Source organism: Loxodonta africana, chromosome 18 (assembly GCF_030014295.1).
Source record: "Loxodonta africana isolate mLoxAfr1 chromosome 18, mLoxAfr1.hap2, whole genome shotgun sequence".
Taxonomy (NCBI): domain Eukaryota; kingdom Metazoa; phylum Chordata; class Mammalia; order Proboscidea; family Elephantidae; genus Loxodonta; species Loxodonta africana.
Window position 1 is genome coordinate 73,280,580 of NC_087359.1, and position 13,937 is coordinate 73,294,516.

Genomic DNA, 13,937 nt, shown 5'->3' on the forward strand with positions numbered 1-13,937 from the left:
TCCATGTCCTCCAATCCAATTTCTTTATTTTCTAAATAAAAAGCTTCAAATTGTTCTATAGAAGATCAAACGAGATTCTGTATACATTAGAACATGTACTTGCCACTGAAGGGCCGCTCGCATATACTAGCTTTTGGTGTACTACTATTGCAAGTAGCTTTTGGGAAATTTATCAGCAATTAGCATATGTCCAGTGTTTATTGGAATGCTTATTAAGGTGAAGGACATAGTCCTTGCCCTTAAGACACATTAGATGTACTTGGGAGGACAAGATGAATATATCTTAATATTCACTGTTTGAGAGGGATAAAAGAGTATTTGGATTCTTATCTCAGTTTTGCCACTCACAATTTAATTTCACTACACCAGTTTCTTTTCCTGAAAATGTGGTGATTAGACTTTACTGAGTGACCTTTGTGGTTGTTAGTTGCCGTCAAGTCAGTTCTGACTCATGGTGACCTTGTGTGTAACAGAATGAGATCCTGCCCTATCTTAGCCATCTTCATGATCATTTGTGTGCTGGAGTCCACTGTTCAGGCTCTTGTGTCAGTCCATGTCATCAGTGAGTAGGGTAACCTCTACAGAGTTCCTTTCTAAAATTCTGTCAATGACTATAATATAAATATAAATAAATACAATATAAATATAATGCTACATGTCAGGGACAAATGTAACTCTCAAAAGTTTAGAGTAGGGAGAGAGAATGTCAAGCTGGCATTGTCCGGAGAGGTTTCAAAGAGCAGACAACTTTAGCTTTCCATGGTAGGTGCTGTCATCGCATGCTCTTTCCCTAGGTAGAATATATGATTTTCCTTTTTCAATTGCTTTTATCTTATTTGCTGCGTACATTGTTTACAGGTCTATATGCAGACAACAGACACTTATATACAGGTGTTCTAGGGGCATCCTCTGCCAAGAGTCCTGTTCTGGGCAGATCCTATACTGCTAGATACTAGGTTTTTCTAGCTAGTGCTAAAATGGACCAGTATACAATGTTATCCTAGGTGCCTCTCCACCGTTCCCAACGAAAAGTGGGGACGCTATTCCATCTCATTCTGTCTCCAGTTATCTGGCCCTACGCTGTGCTTTTTAGCTATCTCCTTAAAATTTCTGTTAGAGTTCATTTTAACATATCTGTGCTGGATAGCAATGACGAAGATATGGGAATGTGAGGAATGGAATGGAGTGAAGGAGACACGCAATGTGATTTCCCTAGACTCACAATTCCTATGGAAGACAGTGGGCTCTATAGCCTCTTCGGGAACACCATGGATGGATAGATGGATGGATGAATGGGTGGGTGGCTAAACAGATGTGTATGTAGGTGGACGGATAGCTGTGAACCTATTTCTGTATGAACATTTTCTAAATAGAATATGGGGAGAGACTGCTGGAGTGATAAAGAGAGAATTTTTGTTTGCATTTTATGTGTTGTTTTTTGTTGCATTTACTTTGTAGTCCCTGTGTGTGTGTGTGTGTGTGTGTGTGTGTGTGTGTATGTATGCCCTTTATCACCTGAGCTACAAAGGAGATGTAGTGTTTAGAACAGGCTTTTTTTTTTTTTGCCATATTCTATGATTCAAATTCAGACAGAGGGTCATTTGATACCTTCAGTGCCATCTGGCTCAGCTTGCTCCTCACGTTGCTTTTGCTTGAATTTCATGTTCCCATAATGCATTACTGCCCCTGTGAGCTTATAGATGGACACTTTCTCTTCAGGAGTAAACCCCAAGATGTCAATGGCGCTCTGCCGGAAGAGACGATAAGACAAAAGTTAGAGTTGAAGAGACTAACTTATTTAGGAGAATTTATACTGTATCCTAAGGTAACCACACCTACAGTGGGTTGCTATTGTCATCCCCATACATAATGGATTTTTTTTGAAGTATGTGTGTGTGTGGCTTACATCAGTGGCTATCAACTCCTCTTGATCATCAATGCTGGGGACTGTGATCTCTCCCTGACTGACGAAGGCGTAGTCATATGGGTTGGTGGTGATCAGGAGCATTTCTGGGTACAGAGAATTTAGGGTATATGTTTTACGTTAGAAACTGTTAATAAAAATATTAATTTCCATCTGCAAATTTAAGTTCGTTCTTACCAATTAGATCTGGCTTCTTATTGGAAGTGATCTGATAAAAAATATGGTAGCTTCTTTCTGCCTTTAGCTGGAAAGTAACTCTAGACTTTTCTAGGAGATCTGAAAAGAGAGAAAAAAGATACTAAGTTAGAAAAAACATCAGTAAATGAATCTCAGCATCTTTGGCCCAAATTGGTGCCACTGAGATTTCATCATGATCATTGATCCCCTTGGTGCTACGTATTAGAATTGCAGATATATATGGCAATTGCCCATGGTTCTCACCATCTAAGAGCAGAGATTAAAGCATACCTGCTCTAGGGCAAATTAACTTTTCACATGGAGGACCAGTGACCTCTGTATTATACTTGATCTCTGATATCCCCTCCCTGTTGGTTTGCTTTCAACTCACTCTGATAACATCTACCAAGGCTCAGATCAAGAGCAAATCACAGAGATGTTTTGTGAACCCATCAGTAATCCATGATAACTTAGAGGTAACCCTCATATTTGTCCTGGGGGTGGGGGGAATCATCATTGCTTCTGAGTCAGGAATTGCTCTAGAATGTGCTACAGAACCATCCATCTGAGACTGAGGCCATTGGAGCACGCAACGGATATGCATAAGTCTGACATTACCCCACAGGCAATGCTGGCAGCAGGCCAGTGTTTTACAGGCTTCATGCACAGCAAGTCTTGCAAAATATCCCTGCATGTGAAATCGCTAGTTTCCCCAGTTTGAATTTCAGGGGTTCTGTTACTCACATGTTTCGATATCAGCAGAAGCCAGCTTCCCAGTAGTACCGAAGTGGATTCTAATGAATTTACCCTTGAAAAGAGACAGACTATTCAGAATATGTAGAAAAAACTGAAGCACACAAGACAGATGCAGTTGAAATAGTAATTCAGACATGGCTTCTCTGGCACTCAAGGACAGAGAAGACCCCTCTGTGAACAAGAGACTTACAAAGCGAGAAGAGTTGTCATTCCTCACGGTCTTGGCGTTGCCAAAGGCCTCCAGGAGGGGGTTGGCACTGATGATTTGATCTTCCAGAGTCCCCTGCAAGGAAAGAGCAGTCCTCACATCTGGGGCTTCGGACTTCCTGAGAGCCCTCCCAGCATCTGGATTCCAACTGTAATAGCTTTTGGACCCACCTGCATTTTGCCAGGTTCCTCCTTCTTTTTCTCCCCAGTAACTGCAATTGTTGCAAAGTACTGGATGACACGCTTGGTGTTCACAGTCTTCCCTGCCCCGGATTCTCCGCTGTCAAAGAGAAACCAGAGCAGAGGTCAAAACGATAACCCACATTGTCAACATGAAAAACAGTCACCCCAAACCAGAGCAGTAAGACAAAATTACGTACGTGATCAGGATGGACTGGTTCTCACGATCTGTGAGAGAAAAATCAAGACCATCAGTTAAAAAAAGAAGCACATTCAATATGAAGATTATTTAATCAGTTCAGGTGAAACACGGCATGTTTGTTTTAAATTTTTGAAGATGTCGCCCAGGAGTTTGGTTTTGTGTTTAGCGTCCAGAGTAACCACTTGACTCTCGAAGTAAAATTTGTGAACGTGAAAGGCAAAGAATTATTGATTTTTTTTGTATTTTATTTTTAAAGCCTTCATTATGGAAAATTTCAAGCATGTACAAGGATAGAATAATAAAATGAGTTCCCATGTACCCATCATGTAAGGTCAACAATTATTAATATATGGGCGATTTTATTTCCTCTATATCCCATCCCAGTTCCATTGGATTATTTTAAAGAAAACTCCAGAAATATAATTTCATATGTAAATACTTCAGTAAGAATCATACAATTTTGAAGTTATAAGGAATCTTAGAATATGCTTGCTAACTCTTTCATTTAACAGATGAAAAATCGGCTTTTCTGATACTAACTACATAACCTGTTAAAGCCGGAGATATTGAGGTCTTTTAACTTTCAGTTTATATATTTTTCTGCTATCTGGCCTTCTCCTAGTTCTTTTTTTTTTAATTAACAATAATATTTTATGAGTTTTTGGTGAAGGTTCCTCCCAGCTGTTGATATCATTAACTTGATTGCTGGTAATACTAAGGAAATTGATCTAGAATTGTGATCGTTTATGTTTATTTAATTTTATTTTCCTTTTAGTCTTATATACATTTCTAAATAACAGAAAACAAATGTCACTAGTTATGTGATTGACATATTGGTACTACACCAAATTGCTTATTTGTTAAATCTCTATTTCTATACTGATAGATGATAGATTTTAGAGAATTATAAAATTCTAGTCAGAGAAATAGATACGGTCTGGATTTCATTAAATGTAGATACAGATTATAGAGAATTCAGAGAAGTAGATAGCAATTTTGTATCATAACCAGACTGATTTATTTTCCAGTATAAGGAAAATCATGAAAGATCAGATTGCATCTAATGGGAGCATAGATTTTAAAAAAAGTTACGGTCTCTTTTGGGAATGTAAAATAACATTACCAGGTCAAGTGCCCCTGGTTTACATGATTTTATATGAAACTGATGTTCACAAGCCATAAGAAACCTTGAATTTGGAGCAGCTCCAATGCCTGGAGAATGGGAATTTTGGTGAGAGGTGCATGAACGTGCACAGTAATGTAAATGCAGAGGTGAATTTTAAGACCTCTGAAAAAAGTCAGCTTTTGGGTAATTTCTGTTGACCAGCCAAAGCACAGTTATTGGCATGGAATACTTGTAGAACTGCTGGCCAATTCGTAATGGAAACATTTCTATTTTATCATTTCCTCTGTCTCTCCTTCTTGAAAAGACAATTTAAAAACAAACAAACAAAAAACAAAACCCCGCAGTGAGTTTCCAGAGCCTTATGGAACAAAAGGAATTTAGAACATTTCCAAAGGCAATATGTTTGGTGAGAGAAAAGGCTTCGGTGCTGTATTTGGAGACTATAACGGTATGAAGCGATTTGTTTATGCTTTGATAAGGCAGGAAAAACAGACTTGGATACCATTAAAAAATATTTTCAAAGAAAGGATTTTTTTTTTAAAGTTCCATTCTATTAGGAAAATGCTTCAAAAACTTTGGGAGGAAAAATCAGAGCTCAGTCTTTACTCATTCTGCCACCAAAGACTGGTAACATTAGAGTGTCATTTAAAGTTACAGGATAAGAGTTCACAGCATTTTCCAGTTATACTTGACAACTGTCTTCCTTGATTGCTGTGTATCTGGATATTTTAAAAAATCTATCTGAGCTTTTTTTCTACCCAAACTGGAAAGTAAAAATATGGGGAAACAATAACTTTACAGAGACCCGTTATCGTTTCAGCTAGACTAGCTGTGCTAGTCGTCCAGATCACTTAACTCAAGGAGCTTCCCTTTGCTCATCTGTAAAATGGCAATGGCCGTTGGGAAGAATAGATGACAATCACAGCTCGGAAGGTTCTTTGAAAACAGTGAAGCCACTTGTGGCAGGAATGTGTTATTATAGTCAAGGCCCTGACAAGGTCTGTTTGTTCATTAAGTATTCTGTTTACACATTTCTCTAAATAGATGATGCATCAGTCACTCACCAGTCAGCATGAACTGATAGGCGTTGTCAGAGATGGAGAAGATGTGGGGCGGGGCCTCCTGGCGCTTCTTGCCTCGGTAGGCCGTCACCACCTCGGGGTTATACACCGGCAGCCACTTGTAGGGGTTGACGGTGACACAGAAGAGGCCTGAGTAGGTCTGGGAAAATCAGAAAATTCATCATTGGATCTTGTTTGTACTCAAGACTAAACGGAAAGAAAGAAATTTAAGGAAACTTACGTAGATCATCCAGGCTGCATAGCGCTCTTTGAGGTTGTACAGCACTCCAGGCTCGTGCAGATGGGTCATCATGGCCATGTCCTCAATCTTGTCATATTTGGGAGGGTTCATGGGGAACACCTGGTCTTCCCTGACAGTTAGAGTCTGGCAAGTAAAGATTCCGGTTTGTATTAATGATTAGAGGTCGGGTTTATGTTTGCATGTCTGTTTTAGTTATAAAACCACAGTTATAGACACCTTCCATACTTTATTCAGTGTCCTCTAAGTAAAGGCATGGAAATATATTCATTTCAGAGTTTGGTGCTAAGAAAATGTGTTTCATATGTTGAGCTATTTTATTACTTAAAAAAAATTTTTTTTCTCCCATGTTCTTTCCCCCATCTTAAATTTATTCATCATTTTATATCTTTTTACTTAGGTTGAAAGTTTTTATTTTTCCTTGCTATTTTTTTATTTATTATAAGAAACTTCAAGTTTTGGGGAAAAACATTATTTAACGAAGTAAATAACTCAAAGTTTCTTCTGATAGGAGAATCTAGTTTTTACTTCTTTGAAGTTTTGGGATTTAGACTAGGAAGTGGGGAACTGAAGGGAAATGGTGAAGGGTGAGACTAATGGGGTAAAGTCCTTTGGGGGGTTGGGAAGGGGAGAAATGAGGTTACTGCGGAGAATTTCTTCTGCCTTCCAAATCTGATGTCTGTAAGTTAACCAGGAAAGTGTTTGTATGGGCGATAGACTTAGAGATTCCCAACAAGTAAGGCTTCCACTCATGAATCGAGGAGACAGAGAAGTAAAACAGGAATATTTCCTCCTTCTCTTTTTACTTACGGCTCCCCTTTCAGTCTTTACAGTGACTTTCCCGCCTTCCTTGCTCTGCACAGCGCTCTTCACATAGGACTCCTTGGGCTCCACGACGAAGACAGATATTTTAGCATCGAAAGGCTTGTTTTGCGCCTCAATCCGCTCCCTTTCTGATTTTCGCAGGTAAGGAGCAGCTTCGCCAAAAATGGCCATCTCAGTGTCTGAACTCCCGCTCATGGCTGAGATTTATTTAGCAGATGGTTCTGCCTTGGGGGAAAAAGATCCGGGGGAAGAAGGAGGAATAGAAATCATAAGTCAGACAGGCGAGTTAGTGTATGAAATAACAGAAACGATGAATATCCTTAGCCTGGGCTGTAACTGTTCTCCCAGTCTGTCATTCACCAGTGCTCTAAGGTAGCCTAAAGGATTTAGTTTGGAATGAGACTGTAATTTGAAGCTTCACTTTTAGGACCTTGCAAATTTCCTTTATACATAATATATCTTGATTCTCAGGGCTAGGGTACCTACAATTGAATTAAAATGGAATCCTTGCACACTTTTAATCTCTAAAATGTAACAATAGCTGTAGCTAAAACTGTTAATAAATTGCAGTATTTAATCCCCACTTCTCCTTCTGCATAATGTTTGCATCTACCATGTGCGAGGACAGTCACACAGTTAGGAAGGAAAGTCTGTCTTGTGCAAATGAAGGCTGAGATTTTCAGAGCTATCAAAAACAGCTTTTCCTTTTAGATGCCCATTTTCTCTCATAAGCCAAACAATTTTTTTTTAACATCTACTTTATATTGACATTTGGTGTTATATCTCCTCCACAAACTCGATGCCATCGAGTCGATTCCGACTCATCTCGACTATAGGACAGAGAAGAACTGCCCCACAGAGTTTCTAAGGGGCATCTGGTGGATTCGAACTGCTGACCTTTTGGTTAGCAGCCGTAGCACTTAACCACTTATATATATCTCTCAGTCTGTCATTAAAATAATAACATTAAATTTTTAGCGCTTTGGATTTTTTGTCATTTGGCGTGTTGCTGAGAGACTTAGCGTTGCCTTAATTCCAGAATCCCTTTTGATGCTTTCCTTTCCACAGGAGACATTTCATTGTCTGTTAGCAGATCTAACTGTAGAAAACCAAAGCTTCAGCATGAAGACGGCCCTTTTCACATAAATTCCAAGGGCTTCTTTTCTTTCCATTCATAAAAAGAAAAGAAAAGAAAAATTATCACTTGCATGTAAACCATTGTTGTCTGGTTGACAGACGTGCCCCTGTAACGTTGGCATGTTAGACTGGTTGAGTTTTTCCTTTATTTTCAGATAGTAAATTACTTGGGGGAAGAGCCAGTACTTAGCACATTGTTGGTTTAATACTTGTGACTTTTTAAGCAATCCATAGCAAATCTTTCTAACAACAAATAACAGCAAATAATCAAAAACTCGCTAAAATATTATGATTTTAACAAGATGTGTGTGTTTACATTTTTAGATAAAAAAATTTCCAAGATGTTTAAAAAAATGTATCCAATATTTTTCAGTAGAGGGAGATTAGTATGGAATAGTCTATTGTGCCTGGACAATTTTCTAATGCAGCTGAGAACTCTCTGTCACAGTTCCTTCTGTCCTAAATGGTCCTTTAATCCTGCAACTCAGACGAGATAGCCTCTGGGAATAAGGCATTCTGAAACAACGGTTTTCCAGCATTTATAGGCATTTACTCAGAAACACCGTCTACTTATATAACTGTGAAAACATGGAAATGGCTTGTAAATGAGAACTGTTCACCACTTCATTGCACTAAATATCCTCTGTCATCGCTAAATTAATGAAGCCCAGCCTTACCTCTGAAGTTGTAGGTGAAAACACAGATTCAAAAGTGTCCAACACTGTAAACAACAAATATCTTAATTAGCGAAGTTCCAAGATAATAGAGTTACAGAATTAAAATCTCCCTGGCTTACAGCTTGGCTTTATGGAAATAAAAGTCAAAGCTGAGAGGAAGAGTTTCATGCTCGGAGAGATAGGTTTGCGCCAGCTCTTTCTGCCCCCTGGGTGTTTCAAGTCCCAAGGTCCCCATCACTCACCTCTGGGTTCTCAGTGGAGATAAGGCACCAAAGTCAGTCGTACTTATATAGGAACTAATGTGCTGAGGCGCAGCCACATCCTCTTTGTTAGGGCACGACATTTGGCAACATGAACCCTCAGCATAATGTGTTCTGGCATTTGGCATGTTTGGATATAATTAGAAGTATTCATATCATTTTGAGTATGCGAACCAATCTCCTATAAATACTTTGTTAGGGGCCAATCTGCCGGCAGAGTGCTTTCTAGTGTGCTGGGAAGGTAATCCCTGACAGTGCTTGGTGGGGCCTCTGAGTACATTAATAAGAGCTATATTCGATTTGGCAGACTCTTTCAAGCATGGCTGTGGTAACCCAATGATGAGACACTCAGCGACTCATTGCTGTCAGGGCCCTGACCACGGTTCTTTTTTTCTTGCTGCAGGAACCCACACTGCGCTCCCTTGGGCCACTGCCAAGGTTCACCCTTGAAGTCTGAGCTGGGGCAGCGGAGTCACTGTGAGAGCACCAACTACACTCAGTCTCCACCATGGGGCCAGTGCCCACACGCCCAACACTGAAAAAATTATGTATTCATTGTATAAACAATACAAATACAGGTAAGCAAAGAGGAAAATACCTGTGATCTCAATATCAGGAGATGAGCTATAAACGTGTAAGTGGGAATCATACTACACTGTATCACATGCTTATAGTCCGCTTTAAAGAGATTTTATACGCCGTATATATGTCATAGGTAATTTTCCATACCATTAATGTAATTTAACCCTTATTCTTTAAACAAATTGCATTATGATCCTTCTTTTTAAATTAAAATGTTTCCTTTTTTAAAGGTCAGGTATATTGAGGTATTACATACAGCAAAATTCACCCTTTTTAGGTGACAGTTGTATGTTTTTTAATCTTTAAACTTTGCATACAATAAAATTCACCTTTGCTGGTGTTTAGTCCTCTGAGTTTTTACCCATGCATCGATTCTTATAATGGCCGCCATAGACAGAGTGCAGAGCAATTCCAGTTCTGTGAGTTTGGATAAATGTGCAATTGTGTAATTTCTTACATTTTATTTACATGCATAGTTAGAGCCTTACACATTAAGCTAAAATTCCCTTTTGATGAATATGCATAATACAGGTACCCTTCCTTCTCTCCAGAAGTAACCATTGATCAGTTTGGTATATAATATTTGAGATCTTTTCTATGCATACACACATATATATTTTCTAGGAAAATAAGATTAATGAAACTGGCTTACAAAAATTGGCCCATATTGTTCAAAATGTAGATAGTATAGTTTACATATTTACCGACTTGCTTTTTTAATTCTCTCCTATTGGATCATTTTTGCATATTAGTACATGAATAATAATATAGAAAAATTTCAAATGTATACCAAAGTAGAGGGGATAATATAACGAACCCAATGGACTCATCACCCAGCATTAATAATTATTGCTACACGGTCAGTCTTGTTTCATCTGTAGCCTTACCCATTCCCTCCATCCTTGGATTACTTTGATATTATTCATTTAAAAGTCACTGTGTAGAAATTCCATGTGTTCTGGATTTGTAATCATTCCTCTGTTATAGAGCTTGCAAAAGGTTTCCTGGTCTAATAGTTATCTTAACTCTGCTATGGCATCTTGGCTTTTAGAAGTTTTAAATTTTTATGTAGTCAAAATTGTAAATTTTTTCTTTATATTTTTGCTTTTTGTGTGTATTGTGAAAGAAGACTTTTCCTAACTCAAGGACTCGGGGTCATAAATATATTCTTCTGTACTTTTAATATAATGATTTATTTTTTAATCTTGAAGTTTATAACCCAGCTGTATAGGTTTTTCTGTGTGAATGGTATAGGTAGAAATTGATTTCTATTTTATTCTTCTATTGACAGATAATTTTCCCAGCAGTACTTACTTAATAGGCCAACATTCCCCCTTATTTGAAATGCCAGGTTTGCCATGCCACTAAATGTGTGTGTAAATGTGATCTGTTTGTAGATTCCATATTTTGTACCATATTTCTCTATCAGTAGCACATATGTTGTGATATCTAGTAGGGCAAATTTTACCTCATTTTTTCTCAAAGATGTCATGACAATTCTTGCACACTATGAATTTTAGAATCAGTTTTTTAGATTATATGGAAAATACTGTTGCAATTTTGATTTGGATTAAATTGAATAATGGGTTAACAAATGGTTAATTTGATAAGAATCAATACGTTTGCAATAGTGAGCCTTTCAATCCATAAGTGTGATGTATTTTTCTATTTATTCTATTTTTTTAATGTTCTTCAGTCAGATTTTCCAGTTGTCTTCATAAAGGTTTCTATGGTGAAGGCGATTGTTTTTCCTATTACTCTTTCTACCTGGTTATTACTGGCACATGGCAGACAAGTTCACCTATTCAGAACTCTAGTTTTGTTAGTGGCAGCAGTATGCCCAGCTAAGCCCAGACTCCTGTCCAGCAAGGGTAACCACGTGACAATATTTTGGCTCTTGAAGTACAAGAAGATGCTTCTGGGTGGGGCTTCCAGAAAGACTCTTTTATAAAAGATGGGAGGCTCTACTGGCACTACCTTTTCTTGCCCCTCTTACTCTTTCTCCTGCATAGAGCGCAGTCGTAATGACTGGAGCTATAGCCTTGAGAGAAGGCCAAGAGGACTCCAGAAAACCTAGCGTAGACATCTGTGAGCTAGATTTCTTATTGTGTGACAAAAAATTAAAATAAACCACTAATTTATTTAAGGCACTGGTTACTCAGATTTTCTGTTACACACAAATACATTCCGTAACACATATGGTGTTTCAGAAAGCTAGTGATTTTTTTTTTTTGTTATCTTTTCTCTGTCCCCATTGCCGAACTCCCTTATCACTTTTAATAATATGTTATATGATTCAGTTCGAGGTTTTTTTCTCATGCACAAATAATCAAACAAAGAATTAAAGAAACACTTTTGTCTTTCTTTTGAATTTATGTATTTTTTTTTCTTCTCTTATTAGATTGTCTAAGACCTTTGGGACAATATTGAATAGTATTAATATAGCAGACATCTTTATCTTGTGGCTGACTTTTATTGGATTGCATCTAATGTTTAGTCATTATGACATTTGCCATATGTTTTTAGTTAATCTTGATCATAAAAATGTGTTAAACAACTTCTGTTCTAGGTATATACCCAAGGCAATTGAAAACATATGTTTATAGAAACTTGTAAATGAATGCTCGTAACAGCATTATACAAAATAGCCAAAAAAGTGGAAACAACCTAAATGTCTGTCAACTGAGAACTGGATAGACAAAAAGCAGTATATCCATACAGTGGATATAGAGCAATGAAATACTGATACATGCTGCAACATGGATGAACCTTGAAAACATTATGCTGAGTGAAAAAAGCCAGACACAAAAGTGCCATAATTTATGATTCCACTTATATACAATATCCAGAATAGGCAAGTTAGTAGAGGCAGAAGGTAGATTAATGCGGCCAAGATAGGGGAAGTGAGGGGAATAGGGTGTGATTGCTAATAGATACATGGTTTTTTTTTTTTTTTGAGTGATTAAAATGTTCTTCAATTAACATAGAAAAGGAAGCAATACTTCTGAATTCATCCTATGAAGCCAGCATAACCCTGATACCAAAACCAGGCAAAGACACCACCAAAAAAGAAAATGCCAGACCAATATCTCTCATGAATATAGATACAAAAATTCTCAACAAAATTCTAGGCAATAGAATTCAGCATCATATCAAAAAAATAATACACCACGACCAAGTAGGATTCATACCAGGTATGTAAGGATGGTTCAACATTAGAAAATCAATCAACATAATCTACCACATAAATAAAAGGAAAGAAAAGAATCACATGATCATCTCAATTGACACAGAAAAGGTGTTCAACAAAGCTCAATGTCCATTCCTGATAAAAACTCTCAATCAAATAGGTATAGAAGGAAAATTTCTCAGCATAATAAAGGACATCTATGCAAAACCAACAGCCAACATCATTCTTAATGAAGAGAGGCTGAAAGCATTCCCCTTGAGAACAGGAACAAGACAAGGGTGCCCTTTATCACCACTCCTATTTAACATTGTGCTGGAAGTCCTAGCTAGAGAAATAAGCCAAGAAAAAGAAATAAAGGGCATCCATATTGGTAATGAAGAAGTTAAACTGTCCGTGTTTGCAGATGATATCATACTATACATAGAAAACCCAAAAGACTCCACAAGAAAACCACTGGAACTAATAGAAAGATTCAACATAGTAGCAGGGTACAAGATGAACATACAAAAATCAGTTGGAGTCCTATACACCAATAAATAGAATGATGAAAAGGAAATCAGGAAAACAATACCATTTATAATTGCCCCTAAAAAAATAAAATACTTGGGAATAAATCTAACCACGGATGTAAAAGACCTATACAAAGAAAACTACGAACCATTACTACAAGAAACCAGATATCTGCATAGATGGAAAAACATACCATGCTCATGGATAGGTAGACTCAACATTCTGAAAATGACAATTCTACCCAAAGCAATTTACAAATACAATGGACTCTCCATCCAAATACCAACAGCATTGTTTAAAGAGTTGGAAAAACTTATCATTAACTTTATATGGAAAGGGAAGAGGCACCAGATAAGTAAAGCACTACTGAAGAATAAAGTAGGAGGACTCGCAGTACCTGACCTTAGAACCTACTATACAGCTACAGTAGTCAAAACAGCATGGTGCTGGTACAGTGACAGCTACATTGACCAATGGAGCAGAATTGAGAACCCAGATGTAAATCCATCCACCTATGGTTACCTGATCTTTGACAAGGGCCCAAAGTCCATCAAATGAGGAAAAGACAGTCTTTTTAACAAATGGTGCTGGTAAAACTGGGTGTCCATCTGCAAAAAAATGAAACAGGACCCATACCTCACACCATATACAAAATATGGATCAAAGATCTAAATATAAAACCAAAAACTATGAATTTCATGGAAGAAAAAATGGAATCAATGCTAGAGGCCCTCATACATGGCATTAACAAGATACATACCACAACCAAAAACACACAATCTCCAGCAGATAAGCTAGATAACTGGGATCTTCTAAAAATTAAATACTTATGCTCATCAAAAGACTTCACCAAAAGAGTAAAAA

General features: G+C 37.6%; 1 protein-coding gene across 3 annotated transcripts in view; it reads right to left on the reverse strand.

The window, feature by feature from the left end:
• The window catches only part of LOC100670921 (myosin-8), a 28,980-nt gene extending 21,689 nt beyond the window's left edge, over window positions 1-7,291 (reverse strand). For all 3 annotated transcript variants that reach the window (XM_010596612.3, XM_003416927.4, XM_010596611.3), the window contains exons 1-10: window positions 6,703-7,291; window positions 5,875-6,018; window positions 5,637-5,793; window positions 3,445-3,472; window positions 3,236-3,344; window positions 3,048-3,140; window positions 2,846-2,909; window positions 2,102-2,200; window positions 1,907-2,010; window positions 1,609-1,747 (exon numbers count right to left, since the gene is read on the reverse strand). In XM_010596612.3, the coding sequence (XP_010594914.2) occupies window positions 1,609-1,747; window positions 1,907-2,010; window positions 2,102-2,200; window positions 2,846-2,909; window positions 3,048-3,140; window positions 3,236-3,344; window positions 3,445-3,472; window positions 5,637-5,793; window positions 5,875-6,018; window positions 6,703-6,912 (1,147 nt within the window). In that variant the 5' untranslated portion in view covers window positions 6,913-7,291. The remainder of the gene's footprint in view (window positions 1-1,608; window positions 1,748-1,906; window positions 2,011-2,101; window positions 2,201-2,845; window positions 2,910-3,047; window positions 3,141-3,235; window positions 3,345-3,444; window positions 3,473-5,636; window positions 5,794-5,874; window positions 6,019-6,702) is intronic.
• Between the last annotated feature and the right edge of the window lie 6,646 nt (window positions 7,292-13,937).